The 23,940-nt window shown below is 42.6% G+C and overlaps 1 protein-coding gene across 1 annotated transcript in view; it reads left to right on the forward strand.

Annotated features, from left to right (window-relative positions):
* Positions 1-15,385: 15,385 nt before the first annotated feature.
* The window catches only part of LOC127931439 (B-cell lymphoma/leukemia 11B-like), an 18,777-nt gene continuing 10,222 nt past the window's right edge, over positions 15,386-23,940 (forward strand). The window contains exon 1 of the mRNA XM_052524176.1: positions 15,386-16,547. Coding sequence (XP_052380136.1) covers positions 16,484-16,547 — 64 coding nt within the window. The 5' untranslated portion in view covers positions 15,386-16,483. The remainder of the gene's footprint in view (positions 16,548-23,940) is intronic.

Below are 23,940 nucleotides of genomic sequence, written 5' to 3' on the forward strand. Positions count from 1 at the left end.
CGGGCAGGTGCAGGCAGCGATCAGTTGAAGAGCATGCGTTTAGTTTTACTTGTATTTAAGAGCAGTTGGAGGCCATGGAAGGAGAGTTGTATAGCATTGAAGCTCGTCTGGAGGGTTGTTAACACAGCGTCCAAAGAAGGGCCAGAAGTATACAGAATGGTGTTGTCTGCGTAGAGGTGGATCAGAGACTCACCAGCAGCAAGAGAAACATCATTGATGTATACAGAGAAGAGAGTCGGCCCAAGAATTGAACCCTGTGGCACCCCATAGAGACGGCCAGAGGCTCGGACAACAGGCCCTCCGATTTGACACACTGAACTCTTTCAGAGTGGTAGTTGGTGAACCAGGTGAGGCAATCAGTTTAGAAACCAAGGCTATTGAGTCTACCGATAAGGATGTGGTGATTGATAGAGTCGAAAGCCTTGGACAGGTCAATGAATATGGCTGCACAGTATTGTTTCTTATCTATGGCGGTTAAGATATAGTTTAGGACCTTGAGCGTGGCTGAGGTGCACCCATGACCAGCTCTGAAACCAGATTGCATAGCGGAGAAGGTGCGGTGGGATTCAAAATGGTCGGTAATCTGTTTGTTGACTTAGCTTTCGAAGACCGTAGAAAGGCAGGGTATGATAGACAGTTTAGGTCAAGAGTGTTCCACCCTTTGAAGAGGGGGATGACCGCAGCTGCTTTCCTATCTTTGGGAATCTCAGACGACACAAAAGAGAGGTTGACCAGGCTAGTAATAGGGGTTGCAACAATTTCGGCAGGTCATTTTAGAAAGCGTCCAGATGTCTAGCTCGGCTGATTTGTAGGGGTCCAGATTTTGCAGCTCTTTCAGAACCACAGCTGGCTGGATTTGGGAGGAGGAGAAATGGGGAAGGCTTGGGCGAGTTGCTGTGGGCGGTGCAGTGCTGTTGACCGGGGTAGGAGTAGCCAGGTGGAAAGCATGACCAGCCATAGAAAAATGCTTATTGATATTCTCAATTATAGTAGATTTATCGGTGGTGACAGAGTTTCCTACCCTCAGTACAGTGGGCAGCTGGGAGGAGGTGTTTTTATTCTCCATGGACTTTACAGTGTCCCAGAACTTTAAGTTTGTGTTGCAGGAAAATAAATTCTGCTTGAAAAAAAAGCCTTGGCTTTTCTAACTGCCTGTGTATATTGGGTTCCTAACTTCCCTGAAAAGTTGCATATCACGGGGGCTGTTCGATGCTAATGCAGAACGCGATAGGATGTTTTTGTGTTGGTCAAGGGCAGTCAGGTCTGGAGAGAACTAAGGGCTATATCTGTTCCTGGTTCTAAATTTCTAGAATGGGACATGCTTATATAAGATGGTGAGGAAGGCATTTATAAAAAATAACAAGGCATCCTCTACTGACGGGATCAAATCAAATCAAATGTATTTATATAGCCCTTCGTACATCAGCTGATATCTCAAAGTGCTGTACAGAAACCCAGCCTAAAACCCCAAACAGCAAGCAATGCAGGTGTAGAAGCATGGATGAGGTCAATATCCTTCCAGACACCCAGGTCAGGTCGATTAGAAAGGCCTGCTCGCTGAAGTGTTTCAGGGAGTGTTTCACAGTGATGAGTGGAGGTCGTTTGACCTCCACTCATCATTGATAATTGATAATTTGTGTGAGATTGAGGGCATCAAGCTTAGATTGTAGGATGGCTGGGGTGTTAAACATGTCCCAGTTTAGGTCACCTAGCAGCACAAGCTCTGAAGATAGATGGGGGACAATCAGTTCACATATGGTGTCCAGAGCACAGCTTGGGGCAGAGGGTGGTCTATTGCAGGCATCAACGGTGAGAGACTTGTTTTTAGAGAGGTGGATTTTTCAAAGTAGAAGTTCAAATTGTTTGAGTACAGACCTGGATAGTAGGACAGAACTCTGCAGGCTCTCTCTGCAGTAGATTGCAACACCGCCCCCTTTGGCCATTCTATCTTGTCTGAAAATTGTGTATTTAGGGATGGAGATTTCAGAGTTTTTAGTTGTCTTCCTAAGCTAGGAGTCAGATACGGCTAGGACATTCGGGTTGGCAGAGTGTGCTAAAACAGTGAATAAAACAAACTTAGGGAAGAGGCTTCAAACGTTGCATGAAACCAAGGCTATTAAGGTTACAGAAGTCATCAAAAGAGAGTGCCTGGTGGATAGGAGTGGAGCTAGGAACTGCAGAGCCTGGATTCACCTCTACATCACCAGAGGAGTAGGATAAGGGTACGGCTAAAAGCTATGAGAATTGGTCGTCTACGACATCCGGAACAGAGAGTGAAAGGAGCAGGTAGACAAAGGTATGGTAGGATGTGAATACAGTGGAGGTAAACCTAGGCATTGTAACGGCAGATTTCCTCCTCTTCGTCTGAAGAGGTGTAGCAAGGATCGGACCAATACGCAGCATAGTAAGTGTCCATGTTTTAATAGAAAAGGCTGAACACTATGAAATACAAAAACAATTAAGTGAATATAAACAAACCGAAACAGTCCCGTGTGGCACAAACACTGCCACAGGAAACAAACACCCACCAACCGACAGTGAAACCCAGGCTACCTAAATATGGTTCTCAATCAGGGACAATGATAAACAGCTGCCTCTGATTGAGAACCATATCAGGCCAAACACAGAAATCGAAAAAACATAGAAACACAAACATAGACTGCCCACCCCAACTCACGCCCTGACCATACTAAATAAAGACAAAACAAAGGAAATAAAGGTCAGAACGTGACAGGCATTGAGTGATGATGAGAGAGATATTATCTCTAGAAACATCATTGAAGCCAGGTGATGTCATCGCATGTGTGGGTGGTGGATGGAACTGAAAGATTGGATAAGGTATAATGAGCAGGGCTAGAGGCACTAGCTAGAGGCTCTACAGTGAAATAAGCCAATAAACACTAACCAGAACAGCAATGGACAAGGCATATTGACATTAAGGAGAGGCATGCTTAGTGGAGTGATCATAAGGGTCCAGTGAGTAGTGAGGTTGGTTGGGGTCACGGCGATTCAGACAGCTAGCTGGGTCCAGTGAGTAGTGAGGTTGGTTGGGGTCACGGCGATTCAGACAGCTAGCTGGGTCCAGTGAGTAGTGAGGTTGGTTGGGGTCACGGCGATTCAGACAGCTAGCTGGGTCCAGTGAGTAGTGAGGTTGGTTGGGGTCACGGCGATTCAGACAGCTAGCTGGGTCCAGTGAGTAGTGAGGTTGGTTGGGGTCACGGCGATTCAGACAGCTAGCTGGGTCCAGTGAGTAGTGAGGTTGGTTGGGGTTCACGGCGATTCAGACAGCTAGCTGGGTCCAGTGAGTAGTGAGGTTGGTTGGGGTCACGGCGATTCAGACAGCTAGCTGGGTCCAGTGAGTAGTGAGGTTGGTTGGGGTCACGGCGATTTAGACAGCTAGCTGGGCCATGGGGAGCAAGCTGGCAGAGGATGGAGGTCTGTTTTTAGCCACCTCTTGTGTTTCTGTCGGTAGATTAGCGGGGTTCCGTGTGTTAGAGTGGACCAATCCAATTGGCAAAATAGATATAGTTAAAGTGGCCCAAGAAAATTGTCCGATCGACCTATTCAGATAGCAGCCGTTAAGACAGTTAACGACTAGCGGGCTGTAGATGGGCTGTCAGGTTACAGAGGACAGTGGAATTAAAACCCCTTTTTATTTTCTTAAAAAATGCACGAACCAATATGCCTACATATTACTGTCACGCCTGCTCCTTCCCCCCTGGTGCTCGAGGGCACCAGGCTCCCCAGCATTACGCACTCCTGCCACCATTAGTACGAACACCTACCTTCTCCCGTCACGCGATTCAGTGATTATTGGAAAAGAGAAAGATGTTAAAATGTGAACTTATTGACTGTGTACAAAAACAAACACAACAAAAACAGTGTAGGGGTCCAGACCTGTACAGGCCATCGGTCTATACACTCAACTAAATCCAAAATTAAACAGCCTATAAACAAAGATAAAATAGCTCACAGATTAATTCAGCTTCTCACACCTTACAAAACTAACTGGCTCCACTAAGGCCCTCTCTGCCAGATGGCTCTACTAGGGCCCTCTCAGCGAGATGGCTCTACTAGGGCCCTCAGCCAGATGGCTCTACTAGGGCCCTCTCAGCCAGATGGCTCTACTAGGGCCCTCTCAGCCAGATGGCTCTACTAGGGCCCTCTCTGCCAGATGGCTTCACTAGGGCCCTCTCAGCCAGATGGTTCCACTAGGGCCCACTCAACCAGATGGCTCCACTAGGGCCCTCTCAGCCAGATGGCTCCACTAGGGCCCAGTCAACCAGATGGCTCCACCGTGGCCCACTCAACCAGATGGCTCCACAAGGGCCCTCTCAACCAGCTGGCTCCAATAGGGCCCTCTCAGCCAGATGGCACCACTAGGGCCCTCTCAACTAGCTGGCTCCAATAGGGCCCTCTCAACCAGCTGGCTCCAATAGGGCCCTCTCAACCAGCTGGCTCCAATAGGGCCCTCTCAACCAACTGGCTCCAATAGGGCCCTCTCAGCCAGATGGCTCCATTAGGGCCGTCTCAGCCAGAAGGCACCACTAGGGCCCTCTCAACCAGCTGGCTCCAATAGGGCCCTCTGAACCAGCTGGCTCCAATAGCACCCACTCAACCAGCTGGCTCCAATAGGGCCCTCTGAACCAGCTGGCTCCAATAGCGCCCTCTCAACCAGCTGGCTCCAATAGGGCCCTCTCAACCAGCTGGCTACAATAGGGCCCTCTCAACCAGCTGGCTACAATAGGGCCCTCTCAACCAGCTGGCTCCAATAGGGCCCTCTCAACCAGCTGGCTACAATAGGGCCTACTCAACCAGCTGGCTCCAATAGGGCCCTCTGAACCAGCTGGCTCCAATAGCGCCCTCTCAACCAGCTGGCTCCACTAGGGCCCTCTCAACCAGCTGGCTACAATAGGGCCCTCTGAACCAGCTTGCTCCAATAGCGCCCACTCAACCAGCTGGCTACAATAGGGCCCACTCAACCAGCTGGCTCCAATAGGGCCCACTCAACCAGCTGGCTCCAATAGGGCCCTCTGAATAAAATGGTGTGTGTAAGAGCGTGTGTTGTGTGTGAAAAATGTAGAAGTACAAATGGAAATGGTAAATCTATACAGATAAATAACGGCCTAGATTGTATTTACTTTGGTGTTTGTTCTCCACTGGTTGCCCTTCTCTTATCGCAACAGATTATCTTATCGCACACATTTTGCTGTGATGATTGCACATAACAGATATGGGAGCTTGTCAATATTTAATTTGTTTTCAAGTTATTTTTCGGTCCTTCTAATCTGAGGAAATATGTGTCTCTTATATCGTTGTATATTTGTTTCTCTCTCTCTCTCTCTCTCTCTCTGTCTATCTGTCTCTCTCTGTCTGCCTCTCTTTCTCTCTCTCTCTCTCTCTCTGTCTCTCTCTCTCTGTCTGTCTGTCTGTCTGTCTGTCTGTCTGTCTGTCTGTCTGTCTGTCTGTCTGTCTGTCTGTCTGTCTGTCTGTCTGTCTCTCTCTCTCTGTCTCTCTCTCTCCATACACTATTTCTATGTTAAGGTCTTCTGAGGTCATGTCGATTTGATACAGAGCTGATACGACATTTCATTTGTATAAATAATTAGTGTCCAGGAAGTCCCGTAGGCCTGGCCTCAAGCAATCCGACTTCTAATGCTCTTAAAATTGGCATTCATATAATATTTATTGCAGCCTATAATAAACAGTCTAGCTGCAGTACAGCATTGCCTCCATTGAGCCTAAATGGAAATTGTGTCCACATTAAGTTAATTTGTATTTTATCAGACTTAATTGTACCAAACTACATTTTTCAGTCACTTAAATGTCACAATTTGTATTGAACATTATAGCATTTCATATGATAGTAGCATACAACACATACAACACCCGTTCTGCCAGTCACATTGTGTTAAAAAGCACACACATCCCTGGGTCGCTCCTCTTTTCAGTTCACTGCAGCTAGCGACTGGAACGAGCTGCAACAAACACTCAAACCGGACAGTTTTATCTCAATCTCTTCATTCAAAGACTCAATCATGGACACTCTTACTGACAGTTGTGGCTACTTTGTGTGATGTATTGTTGTCTCTACCTTCTTGCCCTTTGTGCTGTTGTCTGTGCTCAATAATGTTTGTACCATGATTTGTGCTGCTACCATGTTGTATTTGCTACCATGTTGTTGTCATGTTCAGTTGCTACCATGCTGTGTTGTCATGTGTTGCTGCCTTTCTATGTTGTTGTCTTAGGTCTCTCTTTATGTAGTGTTGTGTAGTCTCTCTTTATGTAGTGTTGTGTTGTCTCTCTTTATGTAGTGTTGTGTAGTCTCTCTTTATGTAGTGTTGTGTAGTCTCTCTTTATGTAGTGTTGTGTAGTCTCTCTTTATGTAGTGTTGTCTTAGGTCTCTCTTTATGTTGTGTTGTATAGTCTCTCTTTATGTAGTGTTGTCTTAGGTCTCTCTTTATGTAGTGTTGTCTTAGGTCTCTCTCTATGTAATGTTGTATAGTCTCTATTTGTGTGGTGTTGTCTTAGGTCTCTCTTTATGTAGTGTTCTGTAGTCTCTCTTTATTTAGTGTTGTCTTAGATCTCTCTTTATGTAGTGTGGTATAGTCTCTCTTTATGTAGTGTTGTATAGTCTCTCTTTATGTGGTGTTGTATAGTCTCTCTTTATGTAGTGTTGTCTTAGGTCTCTTTTTATGTAGTGTTGTCTTAGGTCTCTATTTATGTAGTGTTGTGTAGTCTCTCTTTATGTAGTGTTGTCTTAGGTCTCTTTTTATGTAGTGTTGTCTTAGGTCTCTCTTTATGGAGTGTTGTATAGTCTATTTTTATGTAGTGTTGTCTTAGGTCTCTCTTTATGTAGTGTTGTGTAGTCTCTCTTTATGTAGTGTTGTATAGTCTCTCTTTATGTGGTATTGTTTAGTCTCTCTTTATGAAGTGTTGTCTTAGGTCTCTCTTTATGTACTGTTGTGTAGTCTCTCTTAATGTAATGTTGTATAGTCTCTCTTCATGTAGTGTTGTATAGTCTCTCTTTATGCAGTGTTGTCTTAGGTCTCTCTTTTTGAAGTGTTATCTTAGGTGTCTCTTTATGTAGTGTTGTGTAGTCTCTCTTTATGTAGTGTTGTATAGTCTCTCTTTATGTAGTGTTGTATAGTCTCTTCATGTAGTGTTGTATAGTCTCTCTTTATGTAGTGTTGTATAGTCTCTCTTTAAGTAGTGTTGTATAGTCTCTTCATGTAGTGTTGTCTTAGGTCTATATTTATGTAGTGTTATATTAGGTCTCTCTTTATGCAGTGTTGTGCAGTCTCTCTTTATGTAATATTGTATAGTCTCTCTTCATGTAGTGTTTTCTCAGGTCTCTCTTTGTGTAGTGTTGTATAGTATCTCTTTATGTAGTGTTGTAATAGGTCTCTCTTTATTTAGTGTTGTATAGTCTCTCTTTATGTAGTGTTGTCTTAGGTCTCTCTTTGTGTAGTGTGGTATAGTCTCTCTTTATGTAGTGTTGTATAGTCTCTCTATGTAGTGTTGTATAGTCTCTCTTTATGTAGTGTTGTATAGTCTCTCTTTATGTAGTGTTGTCTTAGGTCTCTCTTTGTGTAGTGTGGTATAGTCTCTCTTTATGTAGTGTTGTATAGTCTCTCTATGTAGTGATTTATAGTCTCTCTTCATGTAGTGTTGTATAGTCTCTCTTTATTTAGTGTTGTCTTAGGTCTCTCTTTATGTAGTGTTGTATAGTCTCTCTTTATGTAGTGTTCTATAGTCTCTCTTTATGTAGTGTTGTCTTAGGTCTCTCTTTATGTAGTGTTGTAATAGGTCTCTCTTTGTGTAGTGTGGTATAGTCTCTCTTTATGTAGTGTTGTATAGTCTCTCTATGTAGTGTTGTATAGTCTCTCTTCATGTAGTGTTGTCTTAGGTCTCACTTTATGTAGTGTTGTATAGTCTCTCTTTATGTTGTGTTGTATAGTATCTCTTTATGTAGTGCTGTATAGTCTCTCTTCATGTAGGGTTGTCTTGGGTCTCTCTTTATGTAGTGTTGTATAGTCTCTCTTCATGTAGTGTTGTCTTAGTTCTCTCTTTATGTAGTGTTGTCTTAGGTCTCTCTTTAGTTAGTGTTGTATAGTCTCTCTTTATGTAGTGTTGTATAGTCTCTCTTTATGTAGTGTTGTATAGTCTCTCTTTATGTAGTGTTGTCTTAGGTCTCTCTTTATGTAGTGTTGTATAGTCTCTCTATGTAGTGTTGTCTTAGGTCTCTGTTTTTGTAGTGTTGTCTTAGGTCTCTCTTTATGTAGTGTTGTATAGTCTCTCTTTATGTAGTGTTGTATGGTCTCTTCATGTAGTGTTGTATAGTCTCTCTTTATGTAGTGTTGTATGGTCTCTCTTTAAGTAGTGTTGTATAGTCTCTTCAGGTAGTGTTGTCTTAGGTCTATATTTATGTAGTGTTATATTAGGTCTCTCTTTATGCAGTGTTGTGCAGTCTCTCTTTATGTAATATTGTATAGTCTCTCTTCATGAGGTGTTGTATAGTCTCTATTTATGTAGTGTTGTATAGTCTCTCTTTATGTAGTGTTGTCTTAGGTCTCTCTTTTTGAAGTGTTATCTCAGGTCTCTCTTTATGTAGTGTTGTCTTAGGTGTCTCTTTATGTAGTGTTGTGTAGTCTCTCTTTATGTAATGTTGTATAGTCTCTCTATGTAGTGTTGTCTTGGGTCTCTCTATGTAGTGTTGTATAGTCTCTCTTCATGAGGTGTTGTATAGTCTCTATTTATGTAGTATTGTATAGTCTCTCTTCATGAGGTGTTGTATAGTCTCTCTTTATGTAGTGTTGTATAGTCTCTCTTTATGTAGTGTTGTCTTAGGTCTCTCTTTGTGTAGTGTGGTATAGTCTCTCTTTATGTAGTGTTGTATAGTCTCTCTATGTAGTGTTGTATAGTCTCTCTTTATGTAGTGTTGTATAGTCTCTCTTTATGTAGTGTTGTATAGTCTCTCTATGTAGTGTTGTATAGTCTATCTTCATGTAGGGTTGTCTTAGGTCTCTCTTTATGTAGTGTTGTATGGTCTCTCTTCATGTAGTGTTGTCTTAGGTCTCTCTTTGTGTAGTGTGGTATAGTCTCTCTTTATGTAGTGTTGTATAGTCTCTCTATGTAGTGTTGTATAGTCTATCTTCATGTAGGGTTGTCTTAGGTCTCTCTTTATGTAGTGTTGTATAGACTCTCTTCATGTAGTGTTGTCTTAGTTCTCTCTTTATGTAGTGTTATCTTAGGTCTCTCTTTATGTAGTGTTGTATAGTCTCTCTTTATGTTGTGTTGTATAGTCTCTCTTTATGTAGTGCTGTATAGTCTCTCTATGTAGTGTTGTATAGTCTATCTTCATGTAGTGTTTTCTTAGGTCTCTCTTTATGTAGTGTTGTATAGTCTCTCTATGTAGTGTTGTCTTAGGTCTCTGTTTATGTAGTGTTGTATAGTCTCTCTTTGTGTAGTGTTGTATAGTCTCTCTTTGTGTAGTGTTGTATAGTCTTTCTTTGTGTAGTGTTGTATAGTCTTTCTTTATGTAGTGTTGTATAGTCTCTATTTATGTAGTGTTGTCTTAGGTCTCTATTTATGTAGTGTTGTATAGTCTCTCTTTATGTAGTGTTGTCTTAGGTCTCTCTTTATGTTGTGTTGTATAGTCTCTCTTTATGTAGTGTTGTATAGTCTCTCTTTATGTAGTGTTGTCTTAGGTCTCTCTTTATGTAGTGTTGTAATAGGTCTCTCTTTGTGTAGTGTGGTATAGTCTCTCGTTATGTAGTGTTGTATAGCCTCTCTATGTAGTGTTGTATAGTATCTCTTCATGTAGTGTTGTATAGTCTCTCTTTATGTAGTGTTGTCTTAGGTCTCTCTTTATGTAGTGTTGTATAGTCTCTCTTTATGTAGTGTTGTATAGTCTCTCTTTATGTAGTGTTGTCTTAGGTCTCTCTTTATGTAGTGTTGTAATAGGTCTCTCTTTGTATAGTGTGGTATAGTCTCTCTTTATGTAGTGTTGTATAGTCTCTCTATGTAGTGTTGTATAGTCTCTCTTCATGTAGTGTTGTCTTAGGTCTCACTTTATGTAGTGTTGTATAGTCTCTCTTTATGTTGTGTTGTATAGTATCTCTTTATGTAGTGCTGTATAGTCTCTCTTCATGTAGGGTTGTCTTATGTCTCTCTTTATGTAGTGTTGTATAGTCTCTCTTCATGTAGTGTTGTCTTAGTTCTCTCTTTATGTAGTGTTGTCTTAGGTCTCTCTTTAGTTAGTGTTGTATAGTCTCTCTTTATGTAGTGTTGTATAGGTTCTCTTTATGTAGTGTTGTATAGTCTCTCTTTATGTAGTGTTGTCTTAGGTCTCTCTTTATGTAGTGTTGTATAGTCTCTCTATGTAGTGTTGTCTTAGGTCTCTGTTTTGTAGTGTTGTCTTAGGTCTCTCTTTATGTAGTGTTGTATAGTCTCTCTTTGTGTAGTGTTGTATAGTCTCTCTTTATGTGGTATTGTTTAGTCTCTCTTTATGAAGTGTTGTCTTAGGTCTCTCTTTATGTACTGTTGTATAGTCTCTCTTTAAGTAGTGTTGTATAGTCTCTTCATGTAGTGTTGTCTTAGGTCTCTCTTTATGTAGTGTTGTATAGTCTCTTCATGTAGTGTTGTATAGTCTCTCTTTATGTAGTGTTGTATAGTCTCTCTTTAAGTAGTGTTGTATAGTCTCTTCAGGTAGTGTTGTCTTAGGTCTATATTTATGTAGTGTTATATTAGGTCTCTCTTTATGCAGCGTTGTGCAGTCTCTCTTTATGTAATATTGTATAGTCTCTCTTCATGAGGTGTTGTATAGTCTCTATTTATGTAGTGTTGTATAGTCTCTCTTTATGTAGTGTTGTCTCAGGTCTCTCTTTATGTAGTGTTGTCTTATGTGTCTCTTTATGTAGTGTTGTGTAGTCTCTCTTTATGTAATGTTGTATAGTCTCTCTATGTAGTGTTGTCTTAGGTCTCTCTATGTAGTGTTGTATAGTCTCTCTTCATGAGGTGTTGTATAGTCTCTATTTATGTAGTATTGTATAGTCTCTCTTCATGTAGTGTTTTCTCAGGTCTCTCTTTGTGTAGTGTTGTATAGTCTCTCTTTATGTAGTGTTGTAATAGGTCTCTCTTGATGTAGTGTTGTCTTAGGTCTCTCTTTATGTAGTGTTGTCTTAGGTCTCCCTTTATTTAGTGTTGTATAGTCTCTCTTTATGTAGTGTTGTATAGTCTCTCTTTATGTAGTGTTGTCTTAGGTCTCTCTTTGTGTAGTGTGGTATAGTCTCTCTTTATGTAGTGTTGTATAGTCTCTCTATGTAGTGTTGTATAGTCTCTCTTTATGTAGTGTTGTATAGTCTCTCTTTATGTAGTGTTGTCTTAGGTCTCTCTTTATGTAGTGTTGTATAGTCTCTCTTTATGTAGTGCTGTATAGTCTCTTTATGTAGTGTTTTCTTAGGTCTCTCTTTATGTAGTGTTGTATAGTCTCTCTATGTAGTGTTGTCTTAGGTCTCTGTTTATGTAGTGTTCTCTATTCTCTTTATGTAGTGCTGTCTTAGGTCTCTCTTTATGTAGTGTTGTATAGTCTCTCTTTATGTAGTGTTTTCTTAGGTCTCTCTTTATGTAGTGTTGTATAGTCTCTCTTTGTGTAGTGTTGTATAGTCTCTCTTTGTGTAGTGTTGTATAGTCTTTCTTTATGTAGTGTTGTCTTAGGTCTCTCTTTATTTAGTGTTGTATAGTCTCTCTTCATGTAGTGTTGTATAGTCTCTATTTATGTAGTGTTGTCTTAGGTCTCTATTTATGTAGTGTTGTATAGTCTCTCTTTATGTAGTGTTGTCTTAGGTCTCTCTTTATGTTGTGTTGTATAGTCTCTCTTTATGTAGTGTTGTCTTAGGTCTCTCTTTATGTAGTGTTGTAATAGGTCTCTCTTTGTGTAGTGTGGTATAGTCTCTCTTTATGTAGTGTTGTATAGTCTCTCTATGTAGTGTTGTATAGTATCTCTTCATGTAGTGTTGTATAGTCTCTCTTTATGTAGTGTTGTCTTAGGTCTCTCTTTATGTAGTGTTGTATAGTCTCTCTTTATGTAGTGTTGTATAGTCTCTCTTTATGTAGTGTTGTCTTAGGTCTCTCTTTATGTAGTGTTGTATAGTCTCTCTATGTAGTGTTGTATAGTCTCTCTTCATGTAGTGTTGTATAGTATCTCTTTATGTAGTGCTGTATAGTCTCTCTTTATGTTGTGTTGTATAGTCTCTCTTCATGTAGGGTTGTCTTAGGTCTCTCTTTATGTAGTGTTGTATAGTCTCTCTTCATGTAGTGTTGTCTTAGTTCTCTCTTTATGTAGTGTTGTCTTAGGTCTCTCTTTAGTTAGTGTTGTATAGTCGCTCTTTATGTAGTGTTGTATAGTCTCTCTTTATGTAATGTTGTCTTAGGTCTCTCTTTATGTAGTGTTGTATAGTCTCTCTTTGTGTAGTGTTGTATAGTCTCTCTTTATGTGGTATTGTTTAGTCTCTCTTTATGAAGTGTTGTCTTAGGTCTCTCTTTATGTACTGTTGTATAGTCTCTCTTTAAGTAGTGTTGTATAGTCTATTCATGTAGTGTTGTCTTAGGTCTCTCTTTATGTAGTGTTGTATAGTCTCTTCATGTAGTGTTGTATAGTCTCTCTTTATGTAGTGTTGTATAGTCTCTCTTTAAGTAGTGTTGTATAGTCTCTTCAGGTAGTGTAGTCTTAGGTCTATATTTATGTAGTGTTATATTAGGTCTCTCTTTATGCAGTGTTGTGCAGTCTCTCTTTATGTAATATTGTATAGTCTCTCTTCATGAGGTGTTGTAAAGTCTCTATTTATGTAGTGTTGTATAGTCTCTCTTTATGTAGTGTTGTCTTAGGTCTCTCTTTTTGAAGTGTTATCTCAGGTCTCTCTTTATGTAGTGTTGTCTTAGGTGTCTCTTTATGTGGTGTTGTGTAGTCTCTCTTTATGTAATGTTGTATAGTCTCTCTATGTAGTGTTGTCTTAGGTGTCTCTTTATGTAGTGTTGTATAGTCTCTCTTTATGTAGTGTTGTATAGTCTCTCTTTAAGTAGTGTTGTATAGTCTCTTCAGGTAGTGTTGTCTTAGGTCTATATTTATGTAGTGTTATATTAGGTCTCTCTTTATGCAGTGTTGTGCAGTCTCTCTTTATGTAATATTGTATAGTCTCTCTTCATGAGGTGTTGTAAAGTCTCTATTTATGTAGTGTTGTATAGTCTCTCTTTATGTAGTGTTGTATAGTCTCTCTATGTAGTGTTGTATAGTCTCTCTTTATGTAGTGTTGTATAGTCTCTCTTTATGTAGTGTTGTCTTAGGTCTCTCTTTGTGTAGTGTGGTATAATCTCTCTTCATGTAGTGTTGTATAGTCTCTCTATGTAGTGTTGTATAGTCTATCTTCATGTACGGTTGTCTTAGGTCTCTCTTTATGTAGTGTTGTATAGTCTCTCTTCATGTAGTGTTGTCTTAGGTCTCTCTTTGTGTAGTGTGGTATAGTCTCTCTTAATGTAGTGTTGTATATTCTCTCTATGTAGTGTTGTATAGTCTATCTTTCATGTAGGGTTGTCTTAGGTCTCTCTTTATGTAGTGTTGTATAGTCTCTCTTCATGTAGTGTTGTCTTAGTTCTCTCTTTATGTAGTGTTATCTTAGGTCTCTCTTTATGTAGTGTTGTATAATCTCTCTTTATGTTGTGTTGTATAGTCTCTCTTTATGTAGTGCTGTATAGTCTCTTTATGTAGTGTTCTCTAGTCTCTTTATGTAGTGCAGTCTTAGGTCTCTCTTTATGTAGTGTTGTATAGTCTCTCTTTATGTAGTGTTGTCTTAGGTCTCTCTTTATGTAGTGTTGTATAGTCTCTCTTTGTGTAGTGTTGTATAGTCTCTCTTTGTGTAGTGTTGTATAGTCTTTCTTTATGTAGTGTTGTCTTAGGTCTCTCTTTATTTAGTGTTGTATAGTCTCTCTTCATGTAGTGTTGTATAGTCTCTCTTTATGCAGTATTGTAGTGTTGTCTGTCTTAGGTCTCTCTTTAAATAGTGTTGTATAGGCTCTCGTCGTGATGTGTGTTTTGTCCTATATATATATAAAAAGAAAAAATTAAATCCCAGCCCCCATCCCCGCAGGAGCCCTTTTGCCTTTTGGCCGTCATCGTAAATAAGCATTTGTTCTTAACTGACTTCCCTAGTTAAATACACGTTCAAAATAATAATAATAAAAATACAATTATACTTAATCAGATAGAAGAATCTCCTTATTTTACAGCAACTGGGGCATGGACTGGATATCCTGAGGTAAAAGCCTTGGATTGGACATCTACATGCCTGAAGCACTGAACTATGTAAGTGCATAAAATAACAATTAGCTATTAAGTGACCCATAAATCACCTCTAAGTGAATCTGGCACCGTTATATCATATCTCTCAAGTGGATCATTTAGTTTCACCATACAATTTATGACCAGACAGTAATATATTTTTCTCAAGGAGGCTCTAACCCTAGTACTGTTCATTGATAACCTGAACCATCCTATCAACATTGAAATTGTGAATGGTGTTATGGAGATCACTACTATGGCAATTTAAGTGGCAATTACGTGAGAGGTCAACTGTTCTGAACCACTCGCTAATAATACATGTTATAAAATGAAATCCAATGATGTAAGACACAGATACAGGGGGATGTTAAGAGGTATAAACAACATCGTCTGTCCAACAGATGATGTGAGAAAATCTGATAGTGTATCCAGGTCAAATGCTTTACCACTCTATAAAATGAAATCAAAATGAACTACTATTATAAACAAATGAACAGACCGAGAGGTAGGATAGGGGAAGCTTGGCATATAGTCTAACATCGTCATGCCAACAGAGGGTACTGTTGCTTCACAACAAGGCAGGGATGAATATGTAGAAGAACACAGGCAAACACAGGGGAGGTGTTCCCGCCTTGACATACCTGTGCAGTATGTCTGTCTTTTGTAGTAATTGATTGCTTTTCCAGTTATTTTTATTGCTTTGAAATATTACACGTTCGCTACCTCAATTAATCAATCAATCAATTCAAGAATCGTTATAAATGCACAAAATTAAATATATTGTCCTCACAACAGTGTATAGTTTAAAAAATATATTGTTTATTACTTTGCATTATTGTTCTGTAGGTCTACGTGTCTTCTTCTAGCCTACAAATGTGCAACATTCTAAATAACTGAAACATTGCATTAGTGATAAACATAGGCTTAAGGAAAAATTGCTATAGCATTTACGAAAAGCCAATGTCCGTACTGAATGTTGAAGAAACCCGCTTCTATGCGTATTGCTTAAAAGTCAGTCTTCAATTAATTTTTCAGACTCAAAGTAGCCTTACTTACTGAAAAAAATCCAAATCAGTGACATGATATGCCATCATATCATTGTGAAACCAATTTGGAACGTTTCGTCGGCACCGGAACTGGGTTGTTTTGGTTTCTCCGTGTCCACTTGATATCTTCCCGCACGCGCCAAACGCGCGCACTAACGATAGCCCACTAATGGGCGCGCGAGTCACTGCTCGTCGCCTCCCAAGTCGCACTGATGTCTCTCTCAGCGTGGACGCAACGTCACGTCCGCACTTGAATCTGAAGTCTTATCCCATTCTACGGAGGCAATCCCAGCCACACACACACGCGGGATTCTCCCAAAGCGATAGGACAGACTCGTCACTGTGAAAGGAGAAAGAGAAACATTGGACCTCTGCTGTTTGGAAGGAGAAAAATAGGAGGTGTTCTGACTGGCTGGCTGTTGGTCTGTCTCCGTCTCCCTCTGTCAACTCCTAGAGCGGAGAGTTCTGTGCCATTCTTTTCGCTACTGTCAAGACTCGCAGTGCGAGGACTGAATGGTGCCAAAGCTCACAGCACCTAGCAGACCCAACACCGGTGGAATTTTTTGGGTTCAGTTATTGAATTAATAGGACATTTGTTGTAATTCTGCGAGAAAATAACAGAGGAGAAGAGGTGACAGTTGAATCGAATATTGGCCCATCGAGCGAAGAGTGGCATGCACGGTAGGCTACCCCAGTAGTGAACGCAGATGGCAGAGGGCACCTCGTCGGAATTCCAATTATTTTTATTCTCTGCAATTATTGCAGTAATTCCGTTGAGGTTATTGACACAAAATAACCAAGCAGAAATATTTGCATGAACTTGCATGTGTCTGCTGTAACTCCAACAGTTTAACCCCTCCAGGTGTTGCGCTTAGGGTGAAATAATTCTGCGAGGACTGGACAGTTGACAAACGTTTTACCCGCCTTTCAACAACTTCAATAAAAAAAACGTGGCTCTTTTTCACTTACTGTAGCTTCATGTTAGTCGTCTTAATTGGAAGCACTTTGAAAAAGTTACCGGGCACCAGACCAGCGGAGCACCACGGAGCAAGCCGAACCCACGCGCAGTTTTCCGGGCGATGCCAGAGTAGATGCAGGGGCAATGTCCCGTCGCAAGCAGGGGAACCCTCAGCACCTATCACTGTCTCAAAGAGAAACAATACGACGTGAGTATGATCACCTTATAGATCATTTGATAATTGCCTAAATATGGGAATTTTGTATATAAAATACTGAATTCAATTACCATTATCACTGGCAATGAATGAGGATGAATGTACATGTTTACAGTGTGATACTGGAGCAACACGGTATACTATAAACACACTTCTTCTATAGCTGTTTATGTTTCATTGCAAACCACTTTTTGATCTTTTCCAAGAGGGTTGGAATGGTCTGATTTTAAAGCACGAGCTGCAAAACCTGAAAAATGGAAAGTGCAGAATGTCTTTATCTGTGAAGACGACATTCATGGGTATTATGACGCCTTCATAGGTGCATGTTTTGGGCATATTTATGCAATCATTAATTAACATTTAAAACCAAAATAATTGTGCAACCAAAACGTACAATTTAATTTAACAATTTTAAATTCCACATTAAAAGTTAACTTATTTATTAATTCTAGTAACTTATTGTTACATTCTTACATTTGTGTCCATGTGCGTAACTGTCCAGTGTTAATGAAAACCCTTGTATGAATAGGTGTTCTAAAACCATTTTCATATCAGGAGACATCACAGATTTCTTTATTTTAGTCATATCGAGAGCAGCTTACATTAGTAAGCCCATACATTTTCACACTGGTCCCCCGTGGGAATTGAACCCATAACCTCTATCAATTGAGCCACACAGGACACACGACCCAATCATCATCCATAGTTTGGGAAACTATGTTCTATTCAAATTGCATGTGTTTTAAAGTACAATTTGGCGAGAACACGTGTGACAGTCATACATTTACATTTACATTTAAGTCATTTAGCAGACGCTCTTATCCAGAGCGACTTACAAATTGGTGCATTCACCTTATGACATCATACGCTACTGTGTTAGGATTCCGTCTGCCGTCTCGTTTTCTTGGAAGGCTTTACATTTCTTTGCAATTAGACTTTAGTCATACATAACACCTTATCATTCAATTTACATGATCTCTCTCTCTCTCTCTCTCTCTCTCTCTCTCTCTCTCTCTCTCTCTCTCTCTCTCTCTCTCTCTCTCTCTCTCTCTCTCTCTCTCTCTCTCTCTCTCTCTCTCTCTCTCTCTCTCTCTCTCTCTCTCTCTCTCTCTCTCTCTCTCTCTCTCTCTCTCTCTCTCTCTCTCTCTCTCTCTCTCTCTCTCTCTCTCTCTCTCTCTCTCTCTCTCTCTCTCTCTCTCTCTCTCTCTCTCTCTCTCTCTCTCTCTCTCTCTCTCTCTCTCTCTCTCTCTCTCTCTCTCTCTCTCTCTCTCTCTCTCTCTCTCTCTCTCTCTCTCTCTCTCTCTCTCTCTCTCTCTCTCTCTCTCTCTCTCTCTCTCTCTCTCTCTCTCTCTCTCTCTCTCTCTCTCTCTCTCTCTCTCTCTCTCTCTCTCTCTCACACACACACACACTGCACCAATATTTAGAATAGTGCCATGGTCATTGCGTCGTGAAATATATTATCTTCATGTTCAGTCATGATTTCCTTGAGATCATGTATTATTTCAGTTAGCCCATTCAGCCATGCATTTTGAGGATGGTATTGCCTATATCATTTTCTGCCACATTATCCCTATTTATTATGTCAGTGTGAAATGCAGGTGCATGTTAATTCTGTCATTATTCTACGCAGTCTAGTTTCTTTAGTTTATTTTGATCGCGGCAGCTGCTGCTGCATAGGCGTTTTTGTAGACCTAAACTTTATTTACAAAAATCCCAATCTGAATACTAAATTATTGGGGCCAAGAAAGAGCATGTGGATCAAGCTTGTACAAATGTAGTCGATGTTCAGCCGTCTGGTATAACTTAATGGAAAATGTATCTAAATTATTCACCGAAAAGGTCACCGAAATGTTTGAGCTATCTGCTTCTTCGTTGTGGATTCCACGCTGGTGGATTCAAGTAGGAAGGCCTTCATTTACTGCCTTAAATCATGAGTCATGTGTAGTTTATCGATGTGATTTTTCCAGGCACGACCTGTTATGTTATAGATTAGGCTACATCTGATTGAAGATGCTTGTGGGCATATGATTTTTTTTTTTAAGTCCGATAATCCAATTTGAAATCAATGAAATCAATCCAGAGTTTTCCCAGTGCTCTCTCCCGTGCATATGTCCAATTTCATAGTGGCCTAATCTAGCTAATTCATAACAGAGGTCTGTGATGTAATCTGTGTCCAATGTGTTTCTTGTTGAGCAGGGTTAGACCCGTTCTATCCCACACACCGCCATTTAACATCTAGACTAATCATTTACCCACCCCCGTTTTCACTGGATTTAACCCATTATATTACATGTTTTAATCTTCTTTATATTCTATCATTTTTAATCTTTCAGTGTTTTAATCCCCGACCTCAAATATCAATGCCAATTAATAATAATTTTTTAAAAGCTAATAAAATCATGACAGCATGAAGAATTCCATTTAACCAATGTCTTTTTAACAAAACGTATTTTGCACGTCACATGGCTTTCTAGAATTTCACCAAGACAAAGGAAAGACTACTTTCTCAGTGTAGATCCTGTTATTGTCAGTTGTGACGTGGCCTCGTGGGCTGATGAGACCGTAACATTGGTGTAGTCTCGGCATGCAGCCTCCATCTGCTGTGCCGTGTTCCCTGTCACCCGCAGCTGGCTGACTTCCGCTGTCACCTTTCAAACAGCAGCAATCATGCCGTTGTCTACAGGCCTGAGAAATACAAAAATCAGGTGGTTTGATTCTCTTTTCATAGCAGGTTGAGAGGAGTCCAAATTGGTGTCAGTTTAATTCATCAGCAACAGGATTAGGACAGGAATTTGGTATTACAGGTGTTTTTCATCAGGTTCAAAGCAATCCCCTTCCCCAAGTATGCAGATAATGTGCTCACTGCTCATGAGTACTGCAATAGAGGTTGCCTGTTGCCTTGCACCTACTATATGTATAGTTAGATCACATTTATTCCTGTAAGAGACGATACAACTGCATTGTGTGTTAGCGGCAGAAACAGTGTTATTTTCTGTCAGACGAATCACCCCACAGTTTTATTCAGTTGAGAGGAATCGGTGAGGGTGATGGACAGGTGAGCCTGAAGCAGGACTGTGTTTAAACCCATCAACAGTTCCAGGGTGCAGCTCATAACATCTCACAGGGCTCAGGGGACATTCCACCACTATAGTAACTCCCTGTCTACTCCTCTTTGTGACTCATTAGCTTACAGATCTAAGGAACAAATATTTTCTGTTTGTTTTTGTTGTTGTTTAATGCCGTTTGACCCACTACATCGACAACTTAGAGTTAGTTACCTATGAGGAAGATCTCAAACTGTGTGTCTGTCTCACTGTCCTGCTTTTTACCCAGAGGTCCACAGGGTAAAAGGGTTGTCTCTAACTGTCGTTTCTATATGACTTACATTCAGATCGATAGCTTACAGGATATGAGTTAATGTGGTGTGTGTGTGTGTGTGTTTATTTATGTCTGGGAAGGATAGAACAGTTACTGACCCAACATTTAAATGATTAAACTTTAACTTGAAATACAATTTAGATAATCTCTGAATTTGGTTTATTAGACTGTAAACTAGGACAGAGAGAATGACAAGAGAGAGTGAAGGAGAGAGAGAGAGAGAGAGAGAGAGAGAGAATGACAAGAGAGAGACAAGGAGAGAGAGAATGACAAGAGAGAGAGAATGAGAGAGAGAGAGAATGACAAGAGAGAGAGAATAACAAGAGAGAGACAAGGAGAGAGAGAATAACAAGAGAGAGACAAGGAGAGAGAGAGAGAATGACAAGAGAGAGACAAGGAGAGAGAGAGAATAACAAGAGAGAGACAAGGAGAGAGAGAGAATGACAAGAGAGAGAGAAAGGAGAGAGAGAGAGAGAATGACCAGAGAGAGACAAGGAGAGAGAGAGAATAACAAGAGAGAGACAAGGAGAGAGAGAGAGAATGACAAGAGAGAGAGAAAGGAGAGAGAGAGAGAGAGAATGACCAGAGAGAGACAAGGAGAGAGAGAATAACAAGAGAGAGACAAGGAGAGAGACAAGGAGAGAGAGAGAATAACAAGAGAGAGACAAGGAGAGAGAGAGAGAGAGAGAATGACAAGAGAGAGAGACAAGGAGAGAGAGAGAGAATGTAGAATCTGTGTGTATGTGTGTGTATGTGTGTGTGTGTGTGTATATGTCCATCTGACCATCTATCTCACCACCTGTCCCTACGTTTGTCCAGCTATGTCTGTGTGTGTAAGCATGCATTGATTGTGTGTCTGTGTGTGTAAGCATGCATTGTGTGTGTGTCTGTGTGTGTAAGCATGCATTGTGTGTGTGTCTGTGTGTGTGTCTGTGTGTGTGTGTAAGTATGCATTGTGTGTGTGTGTGTCTTTGTGTGTAAGTATGCATTGAGTGTGTGTGTGTGTGTCTGTGTGTGTAAGCATGCATTGTATGTGTGTGTATGTGTGTGTAGTCATCTGTGTGTGTGAGGTTATGTGTTTGCATGTGTCCATGTCTGCATTTGCAATATAGGCCCTGCAAATTAATTATCCAAATACATACAAAACATGTATCACGCAACATCCCCCAGGTTAGCCGTGGAGGCAATACACCCATCTGGGAGGAAGGGCGAGGGGAGAGTAGGAAGGGAAGTAGGGAGAGGAGGGACATAGGGAGGTAGGGAGAGGAGAGGAAGTAGGGAGGTAGGGAGAGGAGAGGAAGTAGGGAGGTAGGAAGAGGAGAGGAGGTAGGGAGAGGAGAGGAGGTAGGGAGAGGAGAGGAGGTAGGGAGAGGAGGGACATAGGGAGGTAGGGAGAGGAGAGGAGGTAGGGAGAGGAGAGGAAGTAGGGAGGTAGGGAGAGGAGAGGAGGTAGGGAGAGGAGGGATGTAGGGAGGTAGGAAGAGGAGAGGAGGGAGAGGAGGGGAGGGAAAGAGCTTGTGAGAGGAGGGAGGTAGGGAGAGGAGAGGAAGTAGGGAGAGGAGGGAGGTAGGGAGGTAGGGAGAGGAGAGGAAGTAGGGAGAGGAGGGATGTAGGGAGGTAGGAAGAGGAGAGGAGGGAGAGGAGAGGAGGGAGAGAGCTAGGGAGAGGAGGGAGGTTGGGAGGTAGGGAGAGGAGAGGAAGTAGGGAGAGGAGGGAGGTAGGGAGGTAGGAAGAGGAGAGGAAGTAGGGAGAGGAGGGATGTAGGTAGGTAGGAAGAGGAGAGGAGGGAGAGGAGAGGAGGGAGAGAGCTAGGGAGAGGAGGGAGGTAGGGAGAGGAGAGGAGGTTGGGAGAGGGTAGGGAGGTAGGGAGAGGAGAGGAAGCAGGGAGAGGAGGGATGTAGGGAGGTAGGAAGAGGAGAGGAGAGGAGGGAGAGAAGAGGAGGGAGAGAGCTAGGGAGAGGAGGGAGGTAGGGAGAGGGTAGAGAGAGGAGAGTAGGTAGGGAGAGGAGAGGAGGTAGGAAGGTAGGGAGAGGAGAGGAGGTAGGGAGAGGAGAGGAGGTAGGAAGGTAGGGAGAGGAGAGGAGGTAGGGAGAGGAGAGGAGGTAGGGAGAGGAGAGGAGGTAGGAAGGTAGGGAGAGGAGAGGAGGTAGGAAGGTAGGGAGAGGAGAGGAGGTAGGAAGGTAGGGAGAGGAGAGGAGGTAGGGAGAGGAGAGGAGGTAGGGAGAGGAGAGGAGAGGAGGTAGGAAGGTAGGGAGAGGAGAGGAGGTAGGAAGGTAGGGAGAGGAGAGGAGGTAGGAAGGTAGGGAGAGGAGAGGAGGTAGGGAGAGGAGAGGAGAGGAGGTAGGAAGGTAGGGAGAGGAGAGGAGGTAGGAAGGTAGGGAGAGGAGAGGAGAGGAGGTAGGAAGGTAGGGAGAGGAGAGGAGGTAGGAAGGTAGGGGAGAGGAGAGGAGGTAGGGAGAGGAGAGGAGAGGAGGTAGGAAGGTAGGGAGAGGAGAGGAGGTAGGAAGGTAGGGAGAGGAGAGGAGAGGAGGTAGGAAGGTAGGGAGAGGAGAGGAGGTAGGAAGGTAGGGAGAGGAGAGGAGAGGAGGTAGGGAGGTAGGGAGAGGAGAGGAGGTAGGAAGGTAGGGAGAGGAGAGGAGGTAGGGGAGAGGAGAGGAGGTAGGGAGAGGAGAGGAGGTAGGGAGAGAGAGGAGGAGGTAGGAAGGTAGGGAGAGGGAGAGGAGGTAGGAAGGTAGGGAGAGGAGAGGAGGTAGGGAGAGGAGAGGAGGTAGGAAGGTAGGGAGAGGAGAGGAGGTAGGGAGAGGAGAGGAGGTAGGAAGGTAGGGAGAGGAGAGGAGGTAGGGAGAGGAGAGGAGGTAGGAAGGTAGGGAGAGGAGAGGAGGTAGGAAGGTAGGGAGAGGAGAGGAGGTAGGGAGAGGAGAGGAGGTAGGAAGGTAGGGAGAGGAGAGGAGGTAGGAAGGTAGGGAGAGGAGAGGAGGTAGGGAGAGGAGAGGAGGTAGGAAGGTAGGGAGAGGAGAGGAGGTAGGGAGAGGAGAGGAGGTAGGAAGGTAGGGAGAGGAGAGGAGGTAGGGAGAGGAGAGGAGGTAGGAAGGTAGGGAGAGGAGAGGAGGTAGGAAGGTAGGGAGAGGAGAGGAGGTAGGGAGAGGAGAGGAGGTAGGAAGGTAGGGAGAGGAGAGGAGGTAGGAAGGTAGGGAGAGGAGAGGAGGTAGGGAGAGGAGAGGAGGTAGGAAGGTAGGGAGAGGAGAGGAGGTAGGGAGAGGAGAGGAGGTAGGAAGGTGAGGAGAGGAGGTAGGGAGAGGAGAGGAGGTAGGAAGGTAGGGAGAGGAGAGGAGGTAGGAAGGTAGGGAGAGGAGAGGAGGTAGGGAGAGGAGAGGAGGTAGGAAGGTAGGGAGAGGAGAGGAGGTAGGGAGAGGAGAGGAGGTAGGAAGGTAGGGAGAGGAGAGGAGGTAGGGAGAGGAGAGGAGGTAGGAAGGTAGGGAGAGGAGAGGAGGTAGGGAGAGGAGAGGAGGTAGGAAGGTAGGGAGAGGAGAGGAGGTAGGGAGAGGAGAGGAGGTAGGGAGAGGAGAGGAGGTAGGAAGGTAGGGAGAGGAGAGGAGGTAGGGAGAGGAGAGGAGGTAGGAAGGTAGGGAGAGGAGAGGAGGTAGGGAGAGGAGAGGAGGTAGGGAGAGGAGAGGAGGTAGGAAGGTAGGGAGAGGAGAGGAGGTAGGGAGAGGAGAGGAGGTAGGGAGAGGAGAGGAGGTAGGAAGGTAGGGAGAGGAGAGGAGGTAGGGAGAGGAGAGGAGGTAGGAAGGTAGGGAGAGGAGAGGAGGTAGGAAGGTAGGGAGAGGAGAGGAGGTAGGGAGAGGAGAGGAGGTAGGAAGGTAGGGAGAGGAGAGAGAGGAGGTAGGAAGGTAGGGAGAGGGAGAGGAGGTAGGGAGAGAGAGAGGAGGTAGGAAGGTAGGGAGAGGAGAGGAGGTAGGAAGGTAGGGAGAGGAGAGGAGGTAGGGAGAGGAGAGGAGGTAGGAAG

The sequence above is a fragment of the Oncorhynchus keta genome, chromosome 8, assembly GCF_023373465.1.
Source record: "Oncorhynchus keta strain PuntledgeMale-10-30-2019 chromosome 8, Oket_V2, whole genome shotgun sequence".
Taxonomy (NCBI): Eukaryota; Metazoa; Chordata; class Actinopteri; order Salmoniformes; family Salmonidae; genus Oncorhynchus; species Oncorhynchus keta.